Raw genomic sequence first — 25,103 nt, forward strand, 5'->3', positions numbered from 1 at the left:
TGTTGCTGAGGAAGTCCAGTATCCAGGGCACATAGTTGACATTCTTTGGCAAAAATCCTCTGGTGCCCATTTGATGAGCAAGGCAAAATTTTTATGTGCACCCTTGGTTACAAGACACAAGATAGTCGGGCATTTGACGTCCTTGGTCAGGAAAAGGCAAACTTGTATCACAGACACCCGTTCGGGTTGCAAGGGTGGTGAGGTTGCAACTTCGCCCCTTGGCCATCTTAGCACCGGCCCTGCTCCATTTGTGTGTGCGGGAGAGAATCAACCCCAAAATGGCGATAAATTGGAAAGAAACACGACACTGAAGGTGTCCAAAATAAGCAATATGCCTCTGTTCGGATCGTAATAGCGCGATCGAGCAACGGGAAGGCGTGGAAAGCAGTGAGCGAGTGCTGGGGGGCGGGGGCGGCTCCACAGTAGGTGAAGCCGCTCGCTCGTCACCACCATAACCGAAGCAGGTGTCCAACATGGCAAATCTACGCTGCGGCTCTCTTGCGACTATTCTCTTTTTATTCAGCTTTCAGGCGGCTCTTCTTCAAGGTAGGTTGTCTTCCTCCCCCGAGCTGCCTTTTGTGGACTATGTACTTTCCCTCCATCTTTATACGTGTGGCTTTCCAAGCGTATTTATCCTCTTTTTTTTTGCCTGTTTTTTGGTGAGGCTCGTCACCAAGCCGGTGGGATGTATGGTACCCGACTGTTCGTAAAGTTGGACTTAGTGCTGAAATGGAGATTTTTTCGCATCACTTTGGACAGCTGGTCAGACACGCAACCGGGAACTCTGGTGTGTCGCATTCTGTCGTTTAAAAAAAACATGCTCACGTATTGGGAGTTGTGGTCCATCCACTTGACTCAGTTGTAAATCACGGCAATAAAACAAACGCCGGTGCTTGCAAACGCTTCCTCAATGCAACGCCTCAACCAAAACGCAGAGTTAAAGCTTTCGAGTCCAAATAGCGTCCAAAGTGTTGCTTATTCCGTTAATGTTGTTGTATTTGTACGTGTTTCACAACTCGCGCAACAACGAGAAGCTCATTCCATCTCGCTGCTTTCACGGTTTTTGTTCCGCATTTCAAAGTTAAAGAAAGAAAAACAAAAAACTGCCGTGCTTTGGTGTTGTGCGCATACGCCGAAGTGGCAACGACGTGTTGATATACGGAATCGTGTCTTTTAGTGGTGTGAAATGTGTCTATGTACCCCGCCAAGAAGGTTTGAATGCGGATATGCGTGGATTGTTAACGGGGTTCAGGACGGTCATCTTCTGGGCATGCAGCAGGCTACGGGGGGCGTCAGTGTTCCCTTGTACTGCCACGCCAATGAGTTGAATGTGCTCTGGGATGGTTTGGAATGAACTTTATATGGACAGTATTTTGTTGACTGCAGTGTGTGTGCGTGTGTGTGTGTGTGTGATTGCAGTATTGCACTGCTTGGTTTCAGGGTCTTCCATCTCATGCATTGCCATGGAGATGTGAAGGAATAACAGCAGGCGACGCACCCACGCCCCATCACCACCACTCCACACCATCGCACTGGCAATCTATTCACATCAGTTATACAATTATGTGCAACTCGTAAATTGGTTTTGTTAGGATGACTTCTGAAAGGCAGTTGTTTCATGGTTTAAGACAGGGGTGGGCAACTTGCGGCACATGGGCCATAAGGGCCCGGTCATGCAATTTGTCGAAGAATTGCCAGCAAATGCTTATTTTCTATTTTTTTTTGGGGGGGGGGGGGGGCGTGTAAACGTCATGTGAGTCTCTAGAAACTTGACACCCCTCTTTGTTTAAACCTTTTTTTATGCTGAGTTGGTGCCTCATAATGTTGGAGGATGGCAGATGTTTGTCGCGTTGTGGATTATACGGGCGGCTTAATCCAGAGCATCGCTTTTATCCATGAAAGCTCGGAGGCCCGGTTGTGGCGTTTATGCCGAGTGAGCACAAAACTAAACAAGTCTGTGTTGTTTTTGTACTGCCGCAACTTCTGACTCTAGCTTCATTGAAAAGGTTGAGACAAAGCACGGGCGGCATTTGCACAAAGCATATTAATTATTTAGCCCGAACAGCGCTGACTCGCTTTGTGTTGTTAGCATTGCAGGATGTTTTTCATTCTTTCTTTCTTTCTTTCTTTTTTTCACCTCAAATACACATTGAAACGTTTTTAATTGTATGTTAAATTCGGGCACCCGAGCCAATATAAACTTGGTCAGGAGATAACCTCCTGCTGAATCTGATTCAATCGCTGGTATCTTTTGTTACCTCAGCCAAGAAAGCTAAACTTTGTTTAAATAGGCAAATATCGATATGTTGTGTTGCGGTTCGAAGATGTGCTGTTGCGGTACATATTTCACTTCATTATATTGCTGTCTCAGTGACATTGTGTCCTTAAAATGCTCCCACAGAAACTGTCGTTTTTGTTCTCATCGACTCTTGTATGCAATTAATTAATCTAATCAATTAGTCTATTCTAAGTGGGATGCTTGCTTGCGATACCTAATGGGGACATATCAGGGTGAAAATATATTTGAAAAAAAACAAAACACCCTCGACTCAAGATGAAAGAACTGATTAATTAAATATTTGGCTGTTTAAAATTTAAAGAGCTGTGCAAAATGCCCAGTGGGAGTAATATTTGATGTAGTTATATGGATGGCTGAGTCTTGAGTTGAAGGTTGACTTCAGCAGCTAAAAACACTCCTTGGAGAAGTCTTGGCAAATTTTAATTTTGGAGTCTTGTGGGAAGTGATCAGTGGAGGTTCAAAGTTTGTCGAGTCGTACTCGGGATAGGCATAGTCGATTAATTGATTGTCAAGAATTTGGTGGGTTGTGTTGAATTGATTCATCGTCTTGAAGCAGTGAAAGGAAAATTGAGAGCACTACTTGGCCTCGACGGTGCCGTTGAGTCCATTTCAACTTGTTTGCTGTTGAAAAAAGTGCAGCGTGACATGTGAGTGTGAATGGCCTGACCTGGTGAGTGACGTGGGTGTCAGAAAATGAAAGTGTAGAGTTGCCTTGTTGTTTTTGGCCAGTCTGCGTTTTGAGTGATTTGGCTTGTGTGTGTGTGTCTAGCACGTATTTGTTTTCTTACCATATGTTCAAAAAAGAGTGCATTGGCGTCTGTGTCACTTGGGGAGACATTAGAACGGATTCGAACTAGCAATGGTTGACTTGGGTATGTTGCCATTTGGTGACGTGCTGCTGAGGTACACGTTGCACTTAATCGTTCTTGTTAAGCGTGAATTGATCCCATACTTTCTTTTATGGACTCTTTCCTCCTGGCTTGCTGCCATTGCGCCAACTTATTTCTTTGCAGAGTGGTCTGTAGTTTCCGCCAAAGGGATTGCGGCGCATCATCAAGGCAGAAATTCCGATTCAACCTTTTCTTGAAGTCCAATTGTTCGAGTTACTCGATGAATTATTACAGCCCTAGTTGAACAACAATTGATTTTACTTGTTGATTCGTTTTCGTTTGAAGCAAATTGACATTTCAAAAGAAAAAAAAATCTTCAAACAAGGAATTATTTGGCATATAGATGTGCCTCCTTTGTGAAAGCGAGATTTTTACGCCTTTGCGCAAAATCGACATGCAAATTGTCTTGTCTGGCAGTCACAAAGTGGCACCCTGGGTATTAAGTGCCATTCGGGTTTCAGCTCAACCAGTCGGAGTCCCGGCGATGGAAAACAGGTGCGGGAATGGACTTTTCCGCTGTCTGTAGCCCTCAACAATCACTTCAAGTGTAATGAAGAACAATGGCTTCATTCCTCAGGGGAGAAGGAACCCCAAGTGACCCGGCTCACTCCCGCCCCGCCTCCCTCCCGTCGCCGGCGACCGTTGTTGGCAAGCCAACAGATGACTGGCTCGGGTCGCATCTGGCCTCTGTGCACTTAGTGTAATCAAAGCGAGCAAAAAGCCTTTACGGCCTACTTGTCAGTGAGCCGTCTGCTGATGGGATGTCAAGTACGCACCTTCCGCTTCCGAATCTCTCGAGGGGGCCGGTGGGGGTCGGGGGGGGGGGGCGGGACTGGATGGCGTGGATGCCAATCTGTCGCTCGGAAAACAGGCTACTTGCCTTGGGCGTCTAATTACAGTGAACAGTTTGACGTTGTTGCATTTGAGACCGTTGCAAAGGAGTCAAAACTAATTGAGAGGGGCTTGTGACATGAATACATAAATTCAGATATGAAGTTAAAATTGATGTGACAAACATAAACCAGCAAGTGCAACAGAGAACGCTCAATTGGGATTCACAAAAATGCCTCAACTCCTCCCTAAGGCTCACCAGATCATCACGATCCGCGGTTCTACGCAGAAGATAAAGAATATATGACTCTCGTTTCCGTTTTTTCGCAGATACAATTGTGAGCCGGACAATGAACGAATAAGGAATCAATGGCCGTCATTTTCGCTGTGCACCACATAAACAAAGCATCGGCCGTAGTTATCAGAGAGGAAATGAATGTCTTTACGCCGCACAGTAGGCTCGAGTGAGCTACGCTACACTCCAGCTTGCGATACATTGCAGGAAATTTGCTGCTGATGAGACCCTTCAGGCTCTTGACTGTCTCCAATATAAATGGAGCTGCCGCCCCTCACACACACACACACACACACACACACTCATCGTTCCCGCTTCCATGCTCACTTCTTGTCTTTTTCATCTCAGCTATTGTGACTCTGTTCTTGAGAGTTTCTTCACCAGTGGGTGACAGCTGCCGCTCAATGTTTTTTTTTTAAATTGTTGCTATTTCCAAGTTGGTTGTCACCCGATGTGAAGTGCTAACCTCACTTGAGCTAGAAATGCTAGATTGTGATACTGCGGCAGAGCGACGGGTTTAGTCGTAGCCTCCGAACCTTTGCAGTCTGACTCATTCGAGTTAATTGAGAATAATAGTCGGCCCGGGATTTAAACGCAGCCAAGTCAATCCAACATCGAAATGAACCCTTTCATGCACCCTGTAACCTGATAACATGATAAGCTGTCCGCTGCAGTAACCGCTGGCCCTGAAAGCAAAAATAGCAAACACAAATTGATTGCTAGTTTCCGTCCGGGGAAGTTTAGTCTAATGTTGGCTAGAAATTGCACAACTGTAGCAGTGGACCTCAGATGTCCTCTCATTTGTGATAGAAGGCGTGTGAGGCCGCAGTTTACGTCAAGCTTGCTCATTTTGCCGTATTGTGTGACGCTAAAGTAACATTTGAACCGACTCATCAAACATCGACTTTCAACCTCTATAAAAAAATTGTGGTCACTTATGATTCAACGTGCTCAAAGGTTGTCCGGAATCTTCTCATTGTCTAACTGTCACCAACTAACACTTCTCAAAGTTGTCGAATGAGTTTTGTCGGCGGCGTGCTTCTGAGTTGTCGTCAGGGTGGAAGGTTTTGTAACGTGAACAGAATTGAGGCCCCTCTGTTAGACCATCGCTATCCCCGACACGGATACATTTATCGCCCGGCTGTAGTCTGTGTCTTCGTTCTTCCAACGCAGTTCCAAAAGAAAAAAAAAAAGTGCCTGAGGTGTGGGCATCCAGCCTCTAGGGGGGGTTGGGGGGGGGGGGGTTGTAGCCATCCATTGCCCTCAAGCGCCCCGTGTTGGATTCTGAGAGAAGAGAGATTTCTTTTTTTTTACTCTTACCTCTTTGCGGTCAAAATTGGACTGGAGCAGCTCAACGTCTTTATTGCACAACCGTGTTGCGTTTTCTTCCCTTGTTTAAACTGCTCGACACTGGCTTAAGTTTTGTAGACCTTGGGCACTCGCGATTCGATAAGCGTCCCGGGAATGCAATCCCGAAGGGAGGTAAAGATAAAGTCAGCACTCCCCCCACCCCGCCACCCCCCGGCAAAGGTAGCAGAAAGTAAAGTGCCTGCACTCCAAGCAGCTGCAAAAAACTTTAATGGACAAACAACCGAGGGGCCTTTTGGCGGGTCAGCGGCCTTTTAATGCTGATCCTGGTGGGTACGTCCATCCAGGCGGCCAGTAGGAGCGAGGTGTGTGTGGGCACCGCTTTTGCTGTCAGTTTTGCCCGAGTCTCGCATAAGTAGCGGTCAGGCTTTTCTTCTAATTATCGACTAATAGTAGACTTTTTGTTTTTATTGTTTTTTTTTTTTTTAACAAGCAATCGCACAGCGCAGCCCGAGCTCAGTTTGCATTGCGTGGGAGGTGAAAGACGGCGGAACAAAATGTGAAATACTTTCTCAATCTGCTTTCATTTTCTTCTGTTTCAATGACAGCAACAAAGACGTGCCTTTAAGTGCGCACCTGTTTTTGAAGAATAATAACGCTCTACCAGGTTCCCTTGCCCTCCCAAATCACAACTTAAGCAGCGTATCAAAGCGTAAATGTTGAGCTCGGAGCATTACGAAGCAACGGCGCATTTCGGGCGGATTGTTTAAAACATTAGCCGGGTCTTTCTGTCGTCCGCTGGAAGTAAGAATTAAAAAGACGTTTGAACCGGACCCTTTTTCCAGAAAGCGATTCCCGCTGCTTTGAAGTGTACAGTGTTTGTTGGGCTTCACTTGGCTGTCAGATTAATACCTTCTTTTCTGAAAATGGAAAATGGTTGAAGGAGCAGTTAATCCGCAATAGAGTTTTTGGTTCCTTTTTTTTTCCCCCCCTCATTGGATAAGAAGCCGCAAATCTGTCTGTGTATTGATTTGCCCTCGCCCGACAAGGTCTTTCTAATTTCCGCTGCGGCGCTGATGGCGGGACAGAATCTCATCTTGTTTGTTTGCGTTATATTTTATTCCAATTATGACATAACCAGGAACTTCTGAGAGAACTGAGTGCATGATTTTTTTTTGGGGGGGTGGGGGGGACGTAGTTACGCCAGGAGCATTTCCTGACACAACTCATCCAGTTTTTAATTTTCTGGAAATCCTGTCGATTAAGTGGCCATGTACATTATTTTTGTATCTTTTAAGAGAAAAATCTTGTTTTGTTTAATTGTGTTGCACATACCACTCAGTGTGTTGGATAATCAAATTTTCTGTCGATTTTTCAGCATTTACTTCCTGTTTAGAATTCCTCATCAGGAAAGTTGGGCAATCCAGTCGCTTCAAGATTCAATCCAAACATCGGGGCGTTCGTATGAACATAAATTGTGATCGTCAAAATTCTTTACCAAAACTATCCACCGATGAATCATCTCCTCATGACTCGAACCTGGAGCAAAATTGACGTCACACACAAATCGCCTTTTCTTTTTCCAATTCAAGCTCGAGAGTCGTATTCAAAACCGGTGACCGTACGTTACCCCTTTCCCGCCGCCTACACGTTGGCCCCTCTCTCTTTTCCCGGTCGCCGTACAGCCTCCGTTTCATCTCTGACCTGTCGGAACAAAGCTAGCGTGGGATGGGCGCTTCAACGCCACATTTTTATTACCTCCCACACCCGAATGCTTTGCCAGTAATTGCAGCTTAGGATGCTCACATTGTGCTTCTTAAAAGCATCATAACACCATCCTACTGTACGTGGTAATTTCCCCGACTCCTCTCCACATCGATCACACAGCAAAATACGCCCTGTCACGGCGACACGGCAAAGTTAGTATTGTTGAAATAGGACAGATTTTTTCTTTTTGGGTGGGGGGGGGGGGTGATACCACAGTCAGGCTTCATTTGTTAAAACAAATAGCTGTGTAATAGCCAAAGACTGAGAAGAGGCTTTAGCATTTGACAAAATGTCCTTGACTGACTATCAATCATCTCAAACCCACAATTTTTTTTTTTTTTTTTTTTTGGGTGGGGATGGTTTGTGATGACATTAAATGTCTGTCACAGGGTATCCAGACTTTTGGAAAATACAAATCAATGGTAGTAGAAGAAGAAATAGAATAAGCTAGGCTAACCATTAGCTTATTTCATGACAACAACATGCTAACTCTTCTCCTTGTGTAATTCTCCTCATTTAGTCAATTGTAAATTCAAAAAATAATTGTAAATTGGGAATTTCTCCATTGTGAGACAAATAAAGGATTTCTTATCTTCTTATCTTATCTTATCTTATTGCATCACAGTGCGCATTTCCCGACCATCAATTCCACTCCCTGGAAATCCTAAAAATCTTCAGCATCAGTCATCTGACGTTTCAACCATTTCCACATTTTCAAACTTTCGGACGTCGGCACTGTGTCACAAACTGTGCACGAGCAAAAGTGTGCACCCGACTATAGGAGACAAGAAAAGGAAAAAAAAAATCCATTCATTGTCATTCCCTGCCTAGTCCAGATGCTGCCACTTCAATCTGCTCTCTATTTTGTCACACTAATGCGCCGAAAGATGACAAGGGTGGGTCATCTCGGTGCGGAGCAAAAAAAAATAAAAAATAGCACGGGCTGACTGTGACAGCCAATGTCAGCCTGCCTTCTAATTCGTCGCACACACTGTGAGGTGGCGGGGGGGGGGGGGGGGGGGTCGAAAAATGGAAAACACTATGGGTCATGGCTGAGGGGAAAATGGCGACGTTATAGTTTGATTGCAGTACGGCTACCTTTGAAAATTTTATCTTGGAAGGGTGGCCCGTGCGTTTCATGTCAGGCTGTGCCATATTGCCAATGCTTCATTGGCGGGCTGGCATTTATTATTGAAATGACGCTCAACCATCTGGACTTTCGAGGGAGCAGATCCCGTCACTGCACGATTTCCCCCGATTGATTGTTCAAGAAATTCAGTCACGTGAAATGAAAATGACTTGATGACACTTTTTCTTCACACAGTGGAATGTCCTTGTCCACTTGATGACTATAAACGGGCACGGTAGTGAACAGTAATTATTTTTGCTTACATTTTGTTTTGAACGCTTCTTACATTTAACATGAATTATAATAATTAGTTCTGGAAACTGGGTTAAAAATGCGGGAAAGCTCATTTTCACCTTAGCAAAAAACATTTTGTCGAATTGCCCCAAGTGAAATGTTGTGCCTTAAAATTTTGAGCTCAGTCAACTTTTTAACTTTTAAAATTATTTTTTTGTTTTTTTTTCACAGTATTCCTTTCTGATAGTCCAACTCCCTTCAAGACTGACCGGCTGGTTTCGACTCCGAGAGGTTATTTCATGTCGTTAATCTTAAAGTGGAAGACAGGGCATATACATTTTAGGATACGGGTCCTTACCTGGCAGCAATAACCTTTTCAGTATTCATAGCTGTATTAAGCGGCTTGTACGGTTTGCTATGCAAAAAGTATGTCATGCTTGAGGCTAAAGTGCATACTTTAGATAGCGGAGAATGTCAATACTGTTTTTCTGCAGCCAGCCAATAGGAACAAAAAAAAAATAAAAAATAAAAAATAAACCCATCACAGCTAAATGCGATGAGTCTTCAAATGGAAAATGTGGATTTTTGATGGCTTATGATGCTGCGCCTTATGTTTATGCCTCTAATTATGGACTATAAGCGTTAGTATGTGGTGCCGTAACACTGCTGGAAAGGGTTTTCCCACTAAGTCCGCCTTCCGGGTTCAAAATGAAAACACAATATATATATTTTTTGTCTGTTTACAATCGCTTTATGTTAAGATCGAACAGCCTCCTTCATGAAAGTATGTGTTGACGTACGAGTGGGACCAAAGAAAGCTGACCTTTATCTCCCCAATAACATCCCCGAACTCGCGCTTTCTTCTGCGCACTTAGTCTTCATCAAATATTCATCTTTTCCAGCAAGACGTGGCTCTGTTCACACTACGGTAAACGTATCCTACCCGAGCAGTGGTGCTTAGCTAATTAATTTTTTTTTCTTTAGCCCTACTCTCCGAGTGAATGGAGTGCAATGCTATCTGTGCAATAATCATCGTGAATGCTGGCACGCGTTAGAAAATGGGATTTATGATTACTGGGCGGCCATCGACTCTGTGGCCTTTTTTTTTCCCTAAACGTTTGTGGGGTTAGATGCCTTGTGTACATGTTTGACCACGAGATGACAAAAAAAAAAAAAAGTAACGTTTTGTGTAAAAAGTGTCAGGAATCAAGGAAATATTAGGTTTAACAACACACACACACACACACACACAAACGTTAGAGAATTATTGGACTGGGTGATGCAATTAACCTCTCCAATCTGTGGTCTTCCGGAGGCGAGGTTTGATATGGAGCATGTATCATCCTGCCGGGTTACCGCTGACTCCAACGGGCCGAGCAGCACTCCATTTCAAGAGATTAGACGCTGGCCAGCCAGAGTAACCAAATCGATACGTCCTCTTCAAGAAAGGATTGACACATGCATTGATCCACACCTAACCGGAGCGAGGGATTCACCGGACCACTGAAAATAGTTGGATCTTCACAAAAAAACCCCACCTTGACGCACAGTTCTTCTGCTATCTCTCAAAACCGTCTGGTTATGCTTAATAACGAGATATTCCTGGCATATAAAGTTCTAACTTGATATTTATGCGTAGATTTGACAGCTTGTCCACATTAGATTTAATCGAAACGAGTCCTCGGTTCTTGACTTCCAATCCGACAGTGGCAACGTAATCCAAATTTAACCGATGCTAATGCTAGTGTGAAACCAGAATAAAAAAAAACCCTAAAAACACCTATTGCCCCCCCCGACCCAAAATAAACCTGAAATCGTAAGTGTACAGTGGCACTAGGGACCACAAATGGTGCAAATAGTGACCGTCATTATATCGCTGTTTGAACATTTGCCGAACATGAGAAACAAGCGGCAATGGGCACTTGTCTGAAAACACAGGGAAACGACGTGCGTCGTTTTATATCATCGCCATTGACAGGGTTAGCTGATCTGTCCACTTAAAACTATCCTCAAAATGGCTGCTCTCTGGTCGAGGCCCGATTCGGAACTGAGAATATTCTAATGACTACCATGAGTCATCACCACCACACGATGCAGCACGGATGAGGGGGGGAAAAAAAAAATCACAATTGGGTCACCGTGTACTGCAAATCCATTCTCAGATTCTTGCATCTGGAGTCGGGTAGGCGGTGTGAGAAGTTTTTAAAGAGTCAAAAGTGTGTAGGATGTGAGAGAACACACCTAAGTCTCCAAGGGAACAAGAAGGAAGATAAACATTGTCCAAGAGACGCCGGAGTTCTCATCTGTCAGACGAACACAACGCCGACTGTTTTTGCTTTTGCGGCTCTCGGCCGGCAGATTCTTCAAGAGAAGGTCAAAGGTGGACTTGGGTGCAAAATTAGAACTCGAGGGACGCAGGAGGAGCCGGCGTGAGACCCCAATAACGGTTAAAAACAAAAAGCAAACGTCATGGACGTCATAATATTCGACATTCGGAGTACTCATCCCTGCAGAAAGTCAACAGTTAAACATTGTAAGCCTTAATTTGTATGATGTCTTTCCCTTGAATTTATAATTGTCCTTGAAAATGACAGTCACTGACAAGGCCGATTCTGTGCAATGCCCTATTACTTTGACCGCATTTGTGCTATACCGTCGTTGGGAAACTCATCTCTTACGCATGATGTGAAGACAACCTCCCTGGCTGTAATTTGGCGCCTCCGAGCAGGGAAAAAAGGGTAACCTGTCTTGTAAACATTTGCAGTATTATATTTGTTGTTCGCTTGGGTGGGAAATAAACATGGCTGTCATTCTCGACAACGTAATCTGCTCTGAGCTTGGGCGGCATTTAATTGCTACTCGTACGCTCTTGTTATCTTCCATAGGAAGGAAGAATGAAAATGGCCGTCAGACAAATTAGGCTCCCGGTGTGTAGAAATCTAGCCAGTAGGGGAGCTGCGCCGGTAATTAGGCTCGCCACTGACAACTGCAGGCTTGTTCCAAAACAAACCCAAAGACCCGTGCGCTGACGCACGATATGGATTAGGTTGTTTTGCTTCAGACACGTACTAATACTTGGTGCGGGCTGTATTATTAACAGCCCGACCTTGACAAACAAAGTGGCGGTTCATCGAATTTTTTTGCCGTTAAAGCTGTTGGGGCAGTCTATATAGGCTTGGGGGGCAAATTTTAGTGACGCATGTTGCGTCGAGGTGTTATGAATAGCGCGCTCCGAAATAGTTTGCGTGCAGCTCGTACGTCAGCCGACATCTACCCATTTTCGGTTGCCATCCTCAATTTCTACTTTGTGAGTGTGTACGGCTTTAAAAGGTGGAGCCCGGCCTGGTGAGTGACATGGGTGTCGGTGAATGAGTCTGTATAGTTGGTGTATTTTTATCAGAGTGGTGTTTGCACCTGTAGTCACGATCGTCGGTGTAGGAAAAAAAAAATCCTTCAAATGTGCGATGCAGATTGTTTGCTTCAACTTTATTGTAATGAAATTATGAAGTTATTCGATGAATTGCTGCAGTCTCATTAACATGACTGTTGTTCTGGAGGCCCCCTGTAAAGGTCAAGAGTTGCACTCGATTCTTTTTTTTTCCCTGCCTCCCACTTATTCAGAACCCCAATTTATTTTTGTGACTTCTGGTACACGATCTTACCCGGCACTTTCTATATACTCTGCTTTTATTTATTATTTTTTTCTGTTAAATTCGTCTTTGATGAAGAATTGCAGACACGGATTTGGACTACTGGTCGGTGGGTTGCCCTTTGGACAATGTCCAGAATGGCGGGGAGGTGATGCGACTATTTGAATAAAGTTGACGGCAAAGGAGCGCAGCTAGCGGGGCCATCTATTAGTCTGGTTGAACGGTATGATGTCGGCTGACTTTCAGTGCACATTCATCCCTTCTGATGGGATTAAGGTCAGGCCATGTCGTCCTCGTCAATTTTGTTTTCATCAAACTGTGAATACCGTTCCTTTATCGACCTGCTTTGGCCGTTGTGGGCATCGTGTCAAAATGGGAAATTGTATTTTCAAAGTGGTCGGCACAGTATTTCTTATTTCTGTACAAAGCCCGCTAAACTGCTCCATGCTAACCCTTTTTTCCCACTTCGTGACATTTTAGTCAGAGCCAAATCTCCTGCAAAAACAGCTCCCCTTTTTACAAGTACAATGATGCCCTCCAATATGACTTTAATTTGTTGCGTGACATTTCTCAGATCATTTATCACCATTGAAATGAATGGAAATGACATCAATCCGTTCCAACTCCCAAAACGTTTTTCTTACATAAGGAAAAATTGCACTGTATACTCTACATACGCAACAGAATTTAGAATTAGCTTGTGCATCATAATTTAATGCAACAATCCAATTGAATGTGATGCTCCACCTCGCCACAAATGAAGAATAGTACTTGTACTTCTGCAGTATGTGACTCAGTAAAATGCTTTGTTACCTGTCTAGACGTGCTGCTCCATCATTTGTGCTCAAATTTCCATTGCCTCTCAAACCCCGATTGCCGTTGCTCACCATGAGCATGTCAACGGGGTTTTGCATTAAAGCTAAGCAAACTTCACCAACGCAAAGCTATGTGGTTGTTTTCAATTTCAAATTTTACGTCAGTGGGAAGGAAGCTCATTGCTACCGTCGACGGCAATTTGTTGAAAACTGACTGCCAGCTCTTGTATCCAAAGGATTTCAGTAATATACGGATAGTCCTTAGATTACAAGCATATTTAATCCGTTTCCTCAAAAGTGCCACTTTGGGACATACAATCTTTTTTTTTTTTTTTCTTTTTCCAGCCCAGCAGCGCCGACTTCAACCTGTGCCAATTGCCAAGCGTAAAATCGGCATGTAATCCCGCATTGTAAAAAATCTGCTCTCGCGACGTAATGCATTTAATTCGGCGTTATCTGCAGGCGCTGTCTGTTCCAACAGGTTTTGTCTGTTGTTGTTCTGACTAAATATCCCGTCCAATTTGCCATTCATCTGGCGTGTTGAATCTGCATCACCTTTTGTTTCCCCTCCTCTCTAATCCTCTTTCCACCAGAGGAAAAGGCAAAACCAAACGCCAAATCTAAACAGGAGCCGCAAACTCTCATTTGCTAATCAAACTCAGGACGAGAGGTAATTAATTCTTTGGAATCTGTCAATTAATTTGCATAATGAGAGGTACCATAATTATGACTTCTGCTACTCAAGCCCAAAATTGTAATTAGAGATTTAGCCTGCATTACAGCAGAAAAAGCTTTTTTGGGGGGGGGGGGGGGGTGAGTTCAGAGCATACGCTGCTATGGGGATGGAGACAAAAATACGGCAGAACAGTATCAAAATAAAAGTCTTTCCGCCCCCATTTTCTTTTGACTCGGGCCTGAAGGGGAGCGCCGGTCAGACTGATCTTCTAATCTATAAAGAACCAAGACCCAACTTCCGCGGGGCGCCGGTCTCTTAAGTCGTCTAAGGGACCTTGTCTATTTCGTCCTTTGCCTCATTCTTCCACATTTCATTTGCAAGAAAATCCATAACTCGCTGCTGTGTCACGCTGGCGCAGGAAAGATGAAGGGGTTGCATTATAGCGGCGGCATTAGCCTTCTGCGGCGTGCTCGCTCAGCTGTGAGCCTGAGCTCGGCAGGAAAGGAGGTTAGGGGGGGGGGGGGGACGAACAAAACAAGAAAACAAGGCAGCGTAAAGCATGAAATACGGGAGGAAATGTCACCGGGAGTCGCGGGAGGAGGCGGATCGATGCCAGCTAATCATCCACTTTACTTTGCTATATAGGCTCAATTAAAAGCACAGGAGAGTGCCTTGCTTGTTTTGCCAGATGAAAGTGCAAGGGGAGTCTCGGGAGAGTCTTGAGGGGCGTCTCCCTGCCGGGCTGGCGTCGAAATGAATCATACTGCGTCATCATAAGTGTAATAGCACTTTCCTGCATTAATCACCCGCCATTTTTATCTTGAGTATCTGCAATCTGCTTTTGAAAACAATTTTTTTGACCAGCCCTTGATTCGAGCAGGGTTTTGGACACCGTCAACAACCAAGACCAGAATCCATCTTTTAATAGGTTATTCCAGTCCATAGTTTGATTTCATTATGGGCCAAAAAAAAAAATGGTACCTCCTTTGGGGTTTCTCAAAGTGTGGATAGGCTGAGCACTTTGTCTGCTGAGCACGAAAGTAACCGACTGAACATATCTGGATGACTGTTCTCGTTCGTCTAGCTCATTTCATGATCATCTGAATGACTGTCGCGTTTTTGTTTGTGCGTGATGACTAATTTGGAGCATACATTTTTTTTTTCAACCCAGACCAACTCTGGCAAATGAAACCTAGTTTCATAAACCGACGCAGCCGGCTTGGATGAGAGGTGAAACGTCAACTAAGACAAGCAGAACGGTCCAACGGTTTCAATACAGCGACCAATACAGTCATTGCATTTATCGCAATGACTGTTATTTCACTTTAAAAAACACTTTCAAATCGGCGATGCTTTCCATTCTGCCGGTTTCATCTCCATGTACGTCTAATGCTATCAGTAACATTTTTCACACTGTCATTGCAGTGGTGTTGAGGTACGCTTGATCAAGTCAAGTGCAATGAATGTTTCTTTTTTTTTATTCGGTGCAAATTTTAATCCAGTCAAAATTGGACACACGGCGAGATCCGACGTCATTCGGCGTGCTGTTTTCTCTTCACAATCAAGACACGCATGCTCTTCTTGTGCAACCGACGTGAATGGCAACCCGCCGCAGTCATAATTTACGCCTCTCATCCGCCGCTGGAATATTCATGAAATCGACATGTCAGCCAATTGAAAGAAGGCTGCGGCGCGATGTGGTGACAGTCGCCGAAGGCCCTCCCGAATGCGCCGCGCACTTCTTTTGATGGCGCGCTCCGCCAGGGCTGCAAACAGCTGCTGTTACGTAACGGTTCCTTCTGCATTTAGCCTGCTCGCAGGCAGGAAAGCGGAGAAAATGCCATATTTCATCTTCTGCAGCCAGTGGGCCCCAAATGTGTCTATTAAAATGGATGCGATAATATTAGGTCTAATATTTTTGTCGCTTGGTTTATGGTGGTTGTGTGTTGTTCCCAGGGGTGGGAAGGGAATGTGCCATATTTCATATTTGCTACCTCTTGAGCTTCCGACTCCTACCGCTTCATTCTTCTTCTGTAGCGTAGCATCCATGCCATTTTTGTTGACAAACTGTCCTCCTAGGGTCTATAAAAGATGCGTGTTAAACAAATCGGCGTGAGCGTCCTGATTCGGGATGGGTGTGAAAATTGATCAGTCGATTGATTGTTGGGATCGATCTAGCGTTTGTGTAGTCAGTGGCGTCTTAAAGTGATGGCGGCCAAACGGTCGTGCTGTTGATCCAAGAACGGCGAGTTTGCCGGCTAAAGTAGGAATTGGAGCCATTCCCGTTGCAGCAAGCTAGCCATTTATGCTCCTTATTTGGACACAGTTTTGACTCCATCTTGTCTGTCGGAAAAAGAAGTTGTATCGGAAACGTAACCGGTGCGATAAGCAACGGATTACTGTACTGTTAATTGCCGCTGGACTAGTTTGCTAGCTAACGGAGCGATTTAAATAAACCCATCACAACGAGCTAGCCAGTTCAGCTGGTATCAGTTGGGTCTTCCAAAAATACAAAATGGCGTGCGAATGAGTCAACCTCACTAAGTTTGCTGGCAAAGGAAGTAATTGGAACCATACCAGTCACAACATGTGAGCAAGTTGCGCTGCTATCAGTCTCTAGTCAGCTCTGGCTTGAAGCACTAAATTGGAGTGCCATCGATTCAAGCTCAACTAGTTTGCTGGCTGGACAAGTTGGGAATGATATCTGTCACGGCCAGCTTGCCAATTATGCTGCTATCACTCAGTCTGGTCAGTTATATAGCGCAAAACATAAGTAAAAGAGAGCAGTTTAGACTGCTGCTGAACTCGTTTGCTGGCTGAACACTGGAACCATATCTGGCGCACCTAGCTCGGTACTTGCCCTGCTATCAGCCCGCCTCTTCATGGAATGCGTATGCGTGTCACATTATTGTACACATTTGTTTTGTAATGTGAACATTTATTATTTTTGCAAAAAATGCGTCTTTCGCTCGAGAAATTTCTGTCAGGAATATAGAGAGAACTATGGATTCAAGCTCGTCTCGTTAGCTGGGTAAGGACTTGCCGATACCTGTCACAACAAGTTATGATGCTGTGTATTCAGAAGTCTAGAAACGAAGTGGAGTGATGAGCTTGGCATTACTGTGGCGAAATGAACAATGGAGTCAAAATGCTTTTATTTATTTTTTGTCTATGCTCTACGTCATATTCCATTCTTGAACCAGTATGTAGTTTTTGGAGAGGGAGGAAATCAAATTGTTTACATTAAAAAAACAAAAACAACAAAAAAACGTCGCTAGGTTAGCATGTCACAGTTGATTCAAGGCTGTCATTATTCCACTGGGAATGATTGTAAGTTCAACAGCGCTTTTGTGAGTGCATAGGAATGCATGTGTGTGGGTGTTTTCTTTTTTTAAATACCCGGTGATGGACATTTAAAACTTGATGTTTTTCACCGCCTGCGTATGATTGGTTTTGTGAGCGGCAACAAATGGATTCGGCCCTGGCCTTGTTATCGCGCTGCCGCTGAAAAGCTCAGGGTCAGAGAAGCGACTTCTTCAAGATGACCTTGCTTGTTTAAAAAGGCGCAATTGTGCGCCGCTGTGTCGCCTGCCCGAGGAAGAGGAACTCGATCAGCGCGGCTGTCAAATTTGGACGCTTCTTCCCTCCACATCCACTCGAGAGGCTACATTCAACAACAAGTGTTAAGCAAGGAAAGAAAGGGGGCCGCACGGGTCAAGGTGGAAAACCCACCTGGCCATCTTCAGATAAAATGTTGCCGGTCGCCCCTGGCAACAGAGTAACGTCACTGTGGATGTACTTGAGAACGCAAAGAGTATTATTCTGCATTTTATGCGCTCTATGGCTGCTTTTTGGGATAACTTAGTTTGACTAACCAATGGGTGAACGCAAAACCCAGCACAGCACCCGAAAAGCAAAACAAGGCAGCGCAAGAGCAGCGAGAGAAATGTGCCCATGACTAAGGCCGCGCCGGTGAGAGCTAGTTTCAAGCGAATAAGGCAAACGGCAAAACAGCACGGTGACTGTCGGGGTCGTTATTAAAGCGGAGAGCAACAGCATGCGCCAGGATTAATGTCTCAGATGTGGGCTTCCAAAACAGGAACAGATTAATTTGTCCACTCGTATTGTTACGCAACACATTCGAGACTCGACTCGCTGAAGTGGAACGAGGGTGGTGATGGTGAGGGGGGTGTTAGGAGAAAAAGCCCCGGCTTTTGGGTACTTTATGGCACACAAACAGATTTGGAAAGCAGTTTAACCTAATGGCCTCCATTTAACATTATAACGGTAAACCTCTTTGAATATTCAAAGATTTCAAACATGCTTGTCATTCTTACTTTCATAACTTTGCTGCTGTGAATCTGGAATTTCTCCATTGCGAGACTAATAAAGGTTTTCTTATCTTATCTTAAGAAATAACGCCGAAATTTATCGGGGGGGGGGATCTAAGATTTGTCAGCAAACGGTCATTTTAAAAATTTTTCAATGAAGTTCAAAAGGTTTTTTTGATAGGCTCCTAATTCAATCTTTTTTTTTTTTTCAACCCAAGATTTTTTAAATTGAATCTTGTTTTGGTTAATTTTCGCATGCTGGTTAGAACTACCGGTACGGTTCAACAAGCCCACTGTATTTAGCCAACGAGAGGAAATTTCTTGTGTCAAGTATTTATCGCTTCTCATGTTCAGTGTTTTGCCTCCTTAACAAAGTCATCCCAGGTGAGCGACAAACAATCCCGTCGAGATGTTGCCACATCCTTAATGATATCCACCCAACCAATCTCGTCATTAAGATGAGTGCACTTTTAAAACCACTTTGAAGTGATGCATTCATCGCAACAGAGAAAACAAATTTATTCCTAAACCGACTCGGGGGGAGCCCCTGTTTTTTTTTTGTAACGCGTCTTTGAAAGCGGGGCCTGTAAATTGTATCAATAAGCAAAGTGCAGAGCTTGCACTTTGTCGTGAAATGTTTTTGCATTTAAGTACGTTTGATGGCGGGCGAGATTTATCTTGTTTGCACGTCTGGTGTGGATTTGGTGAGGAGCCGGTGGGGGAGGGGCGGACAATCCATCTTCGGCGATGAATTGTTGGTTGAAAACATACAGACTTGAAAGTTTGCGCCTCAGCAAACTACAGCGTGCCACAATATATTTCCTAAAATTGAAACTCAATCGTTCTAATCGAAACACTGACTGGAACGATCTCCCTCTGAATGTTACGAACTCAAAATCTTTCACTCTTTGGAGATAATTTGTGTCTTAATATGTCATTCATGTTGTGTTTTCCCCTTTTCACCGTGCTCCTCAAGCAGAAATGTCATGTTTGGCTCTCATTTGCTCCGTGAACGCACGCTAATGCCGAACGACGCTCCTCTAATTATGGTTTATTGTTTCAAAACGACGCTCTCAAGAGGGGGGGGTTAAAAAAAAAAAAGCAATCTTCTCCTTACTTTTGGCAGCCTACAACCAGGCCATAAAAACACCAATTACAAACAATTTACTTCTCGTTGCACCAACGGGGTATTACGAGGGTGATTTATGACGTACCGTCACACAGCCTGCATAACCCGCTTCCGTTTTCCTAATTGTGTTTATGAGCGTGCTTAACCTTTTGCAAAGATGTTACAATTTTGTGGTGGTGGGGAAATATTGAAAATGGCAGAAATGCTTTATATCCTCGCGAGAAACGCTAACAAATACAGTGCAACGTTGGCACAGTTGCTCCAGGGATATTTTTAGGAATATTATATTATGGGGAACATTATGCCGAACATTACTTTAGCAGCTATGCTATTAAGCTAACAAAAGAGGATAGAATTTTTTTTTTCCAGAACACAGTACTGCTAAAGGAAGTGCACTGTTGATCTGATCGTGTGAAGCTATGCTAACGACTGAAGTCGCTTCTTTCTTGGGGTTTGTCCGGTTGGTTTTTAGCCGATAAAATACGCAATGAACGCATTTTAGTGGCTGTCAGTCGGTCGTGTTTAGGCTCATGGGGGAAATTTTGATCCTTCTTTGACAACGTAGTTTTTTGTAATATTAATTTGCAACATGACGTGCTTTTAAACATCATAATTATGTAATTGCTAGCAGCTGAAACAGCTAGCCTCACACACACTCACACATGCGCGCACACACAAGAAGTCGATGTAGGAATAAAGGCTTTGCACATCTTTTTGGGGTTTGTGAATACCATTTTGAGTCTATCAAACTGGCAGGTGCACAGTGTTCTTTTTCCTGCAAGATCTTCACCTTCTCATTTTGCATTTTGCATTTTTTTTTTTTAAATTTGGCACCTTCCTATGATGCCCAAGGGTGGCTAAAATCCATTAGCAGGTCAACAGTAGCAAACAGCTCTGCTTTTAGGATTTTTGGATTTATTTCTATTCTGTTGGAGCCTGATGGATGCTCGTGGATGCTTCTTATTTTCCTTTGAAAAGATGGAACTATTTTACCCCAAATGAACTGATAACCTAAATCCGACGAGCAGAGCAGATCAGCCTTCATTTGCGTTGAGAGCTCGAAGGTCGTACAATTCGGATATGCAGTAGTACCTTGACTTAGGAATGCTACCAACTTGTTGTGAACCAAAATTAGATTTACGAGCGAGCAATAGATCCAGATATAGACGAAATGAAACTAAAAGGAGACCTTTATGCTCTCTCTGTAAATCACCTATCACGGGTGAGAATGGAGCCTTACTCTCTGTATATCATATCGAACAGCCGTTTGTTCCGAACAAGCAATCTGATTCGCCAAGAGTCATTCCCCGAGCGATGTTGCCAACACTCCGACTTCTAACTTTACACATCACCTGCATATTTGGCCCAGGGTGGTTAGCATCTAATATTATTGCACGGGTGACGCGAAACGATTTTTAACGGAATGTCATTCACACTTTTGTGTCCGAAATGAAAAGCTGATCCCCACGTTTCATCTCCTTAGAACTCGGAGTGAAAAATGACCGACCGTTTTGGTCAAGCTTTTCTGTTGAAGTGGACAACTTCCAGTGTAGACTAGCTAGCTACTTAACACTGTCATTCCATTGTTCAGGAAACCATGATTCTTGTGTTTTATTTGTTACTATAAGATTAGGAAGGGTAGATGCCCTTGATTTGTCGATTGTGTTGATGAAGGCAAAACACTGTAAATAACCGCTGTCAATGTTAACTGGCTGATTTCGGCTGGATGTATGGCAAGTTTTTCATTGAATCTTTCTCGAGCAAGGATCAAAAACAAAGAACTCGACCCAGGGCCATTGTGTGGAAATGTAAAACGGCACTCAGCGTTGATCTTGTAGGTGTGTTTCAAAATGTTAAAAACCGGAGGGGCTAATGAAAATAACATTCAAGATCACACTGTTAAATTATTGTGGAAGCTAAGCAGCTAGCTAGCTGGCTAGCGAGTGAACTGCTCTATGATTTCTGACTTGTCAATTTGCTTTCAGTTTGTTTCGGGCTGCAACTGAATCACAACCATATTTGTTGTATGATAAGCAATGGCGATACAGTATTTCATTGTTCCACGAGTTGCTATCGATGTCGCTCGCATAAATAGGTCAACAAGAATGTATCTGTGGTTCATAAGAGAATTTTCGGCCACCGCAGATAATCTCTCGCGGCTGGGCCGGTGGTTGGGAATCACCGCCGTTGCGGTTGTAAGTGAAGGGCATATTCACGACTTGATTTGACCTTTCCGAGGCTTTATATGAATCACTGGATTCCCCGTCAGAATGTACAGATCGGCTCCAAAGGTCGGGATGAAATGACTGACATTTACATGACCTTCCACTTCACACTTCACACCTTCAGTCTTTTGAAGCAATTAAAACCAAATTAGCACCTAATGGAAAGAACCCCATTAGTTTTTATCACCTGTGCTTTAACAGCTAATCTTGGTATGCACTTCATATTAGAAAAAAAAGGGGGGGTTGGATGGGCGATGCAGATTGAGGACAGTGTATTTTATGCCGTTCATGTTGACATGAACACAAACAATTCTGTGAAACGTACTGCAGCGTGTTGATAATGGAGCCCTCCCCCCCCTTTCCCGCTTCCCTTAAATGAGGAATAATGCAGTTCATTCATGCTTGCAGTGCAGTCACGACATAAGGGAGGGTGGGTTGCATGGCGGGAAAGGACACTTGCGGGGTGTGGTGGGGGGTTGAAAGGAATGAAGAGGTCAGAGTTGAGGGAGAGCAGAGTTTGTGCATTGTTCCCCTCAGCGTGCTCCAATTCTAGCCATCATCTCTTTGTTACAGGCCTTGAGCACATGGGGTGTGGGGGAGCGAGGAGTGGGGGGGGGGGGGGGGGGCAAGGCCTTAGGTCACGGCACCCGCTGCTCCGGGCTGGGAACTCTATGGTCAGCACTTTTTCTGGACCGCTGCCTTTACAGTTGAAAAATTGCTCTACTGTACTTGTGCAACAGGCGTCAAGCCCAGTTTGAGCCGTCACTCTCCGGGGCGCCAGTCCAAAGATTCCTGAGGCCTTCTCATGCATTGCATCCATTGGTGGACAGACAGTTATTCGAACAATTCTTCCACGCGATGTAGATTGATAATAATTTGCAATAACTTGTCTGTGTGTCGACCCTACATATGGGGATGAATAAAAAAAAATACAGGCTCATTACAGAGATTTGCTCTCTCATGTTAAGGGAGAATTGTCCAGGAGAGAGGGGTGGTGGAGAAGGGGCAGTAAAACAGGCTAAAATCTAGATATCAGGGCTGCGAGAGACTAGTTGTGTGTTAGTGTGTTTTAACCAGTGTAGAATACAAATCTGTCCGTGAAAGCAAATGTAATATTCATGACCATTTTTTTTCATACATGCTAATGTCTTAATTGAATCATGAGTCTTTAAAAAATGAACTGTTTTTACCTAAGCAGAAATTCCCATCCTTGATATTATAGATACTGCTCCTGACTCATCCCCAACATTTCGGTGACCTCGGAAATTTATGCAATTCGGATTTGTCTCCAGTCCCCCGTCACAAAGCCTCACCTTCTAAATTGCACCTTCCACTCTTGTTTATGCTTTGCGAGGGAGCCACCGGTGCGGCGCATTCTCTCAACGCCGGCTCGAGGCGTGTTGCAGTGGGAGAGCAGTTGCAACGGCCCGAGCGCTCCCAGGACGCCGGCGAGCGCTGTTAGCAACTTTCAAATGGCTTCCCTGGGGCGGCACAGTGCAGAAGCTCTGATGAAGAGCTGCGGCTTTTCTTGACTCGCTTCGGTTTGTTCTTTTTATTTTTATAAACCTCAATATCAACAACTTCTGTAGAAAGTGACATTTTTATTTTCGTTCGTTTTTGTCCCGTTTTTCCTCATTTCCGCAGTGAATAATGAGTTGATTCTGCATATTGAGGCGCACGTCTTATTTTGCCCACGTGACGTTATGGGGTCACCATCCCTTTCTTCTACAATGACTTTTGTATGTGTGTATGGCTTTAATGAAACAGGAGGGGACCCCCCCCCCCCCCCCCCCCAAAAAGATTCAGAGTTCCATCGTTGACCTTTGCGTTCATAGAAAACGGCGCTATCGTTCACAATACGCGAGCGGCAATAAATATCCGGTTTGATATCGCGGCCGTAATGGAATTGTTTGCTCTGCTGCCATTACAGGAGAAAGGTCGGCGCTGATAACTGACATTGAGCGCTCGTGTGTACCCACAGAAGCATTGACTGCACTTCGATGACATTTTGTCACTCCCCCCCCCCCAACACCATGATGAATAGCCGATTTGCGGTGGATGATTAGTTTGGTTTTATACTTTGCAGTTATATTTTTAAATGGTTTGGCTCATTTATCATTCATATATATATATTTTTTTTCTTCTTTAAGAGTTTGACGATATTAATAGACCGTGACCGGGAGGAAAATTACCCGTACTTGTAATTATGTATTTCTTTATGTGCAAGTAGCTTGATATGAAGTCACGCACAAGGCGGCAAGAGAAATGACACTTTGCAATTGGAATTTCAAGGCCACCGTGACCACTTGCAACTGTTTGATAACTTCCCACAAAATGACGACCATTAACGGGCACTTTGAAAAATGCCGTTTTCACATTGGCTAACAATGAAATTGCTGATGACCTGCTCTCAAACAACTTTAGTTTGGGCCACTCACATTCTAATTCACATGAGTCAAAATGATTAATATTCATCTAATATTGGGGGTTTTTTTTTGGTCAAAGAACTCATTTTCTCAGATAGTTATTGTTCACTATGTGGAAAATATGAATGGCTGTTTTTTTTGGAAACTATTTGGAATGGGATGGACTTTTTGAGGCACTTTCTGTACTCTTGTTTTGACACTGATTTTTTTTCTCTTCTTCTATATAATTGTGGATAATGGTCCATGGCTACATTTTGGCAACATTGTTGTCTATAGAGAAGGTTTAAGGAGAGCCAATATCAAAACTCTGATCAAGTATGAGGAAAATGAATACCTGCAGTCTATTTTTCAAAACGAACTGCTAGTTTGTGTTGCTAAAGCTGTTAGCGCCCGCCCTCGCAGCGGTCTTTTGCCGCTTTTCGGGCGAAAGGAAACTCAAATTGGCGTCGCCGTAAAGCAGCAGACGTTAGTATTCAGGGAATTAATATTTCATTTGTAGCCATCAGCAACATGCTTGGAGTCAGGCTCTCTCTCGTTCTCTCTCTCATTCTCTTTCTCTCTCTCTCTCAAATAAATGCAAGAGAAGCGGCACGGCATTGCTATTTTGAGCTCTAAACATGACCCTGTTAGAGACCAAGTAGGAAGTTCCCAGGCAGTGGAAGTTGCGCTATGACCATAATGTTCAGCCCTCGGGAATTTGCTTCCCACTGTTTATTGCCTGTAGATGGAATACAAATACAAGAAAGTTGATGCTTTTTATTTTATTTTTTTTAATATGGATAGTTGAATATTTAGTATGCCACATTTTCCCCCTAAGATTTAATCGAAGCCATTTAGCACCATGAAATATTTAAATCATGACATAATGGGTTGTTTTGGGCTACCTCGGCCTGATTTTGTGGCGCAACCACGATGCTGTCCTCACATTGCATTGTGGGGTAGGTAGACATGAAATTGGAGATGAGTAAATAATGTGAGGAGTATTTTGTACTATCCCTTTGTTCTCACTCACACAGTTTTCGAAATTAAATTGGAACGCCTGTTTGTTTCAAGTGGTTTACGTGTCACTCTTAGTTGAAATCGATTGGCAAACCGACC

At 43.9% G+C, this 25,103-nt stretch overlaps 1 protein-coding gene across 4 annotated transcripts in view; it reads left to right on the top strand.

The window, feature by feature from the left end:
- The first annotated feature begins 437 nt into the window (after nucleotides 1-437).
- Nucleotides 438-25,103, top strand: part of cadm1a (cell adhesion molecule 1a) — a 199,727-nt gene continuing 175,061 nt past the window's right edge. For all 4 annotated transcript variants that reach the window (XM_086131790.1, XM_086131786.1, XM_086131788.1 and 1 more), the window contains exon 1: nucleotides 438-546. In XM_086131790.1, coding sequence (XP_085987916.1) covers nucleotides 474-546 — 73 coding nt within the window. In that variant the 5' untranslated portion in view covers nucleotides 438-473. The remainder of the gene's footprint in view (nucleotides 547-25,103) is intronic.

Source organism: Hippocampus guttulatus, chromosome 15, assembly GCF_054856545.1.
Source record: "Hippocampus guttulatus isolate MCC_2025c chromosome 15, RoL_Hgut_1.0, whole genome shotgun sequence".
Lineage (NCBI taxonomy): Eukaryota > Metazoa > Chordata > Actinopteri > Syngnathiformes > Syngnathidae > Hippocampus > Hippocampus guttulatus.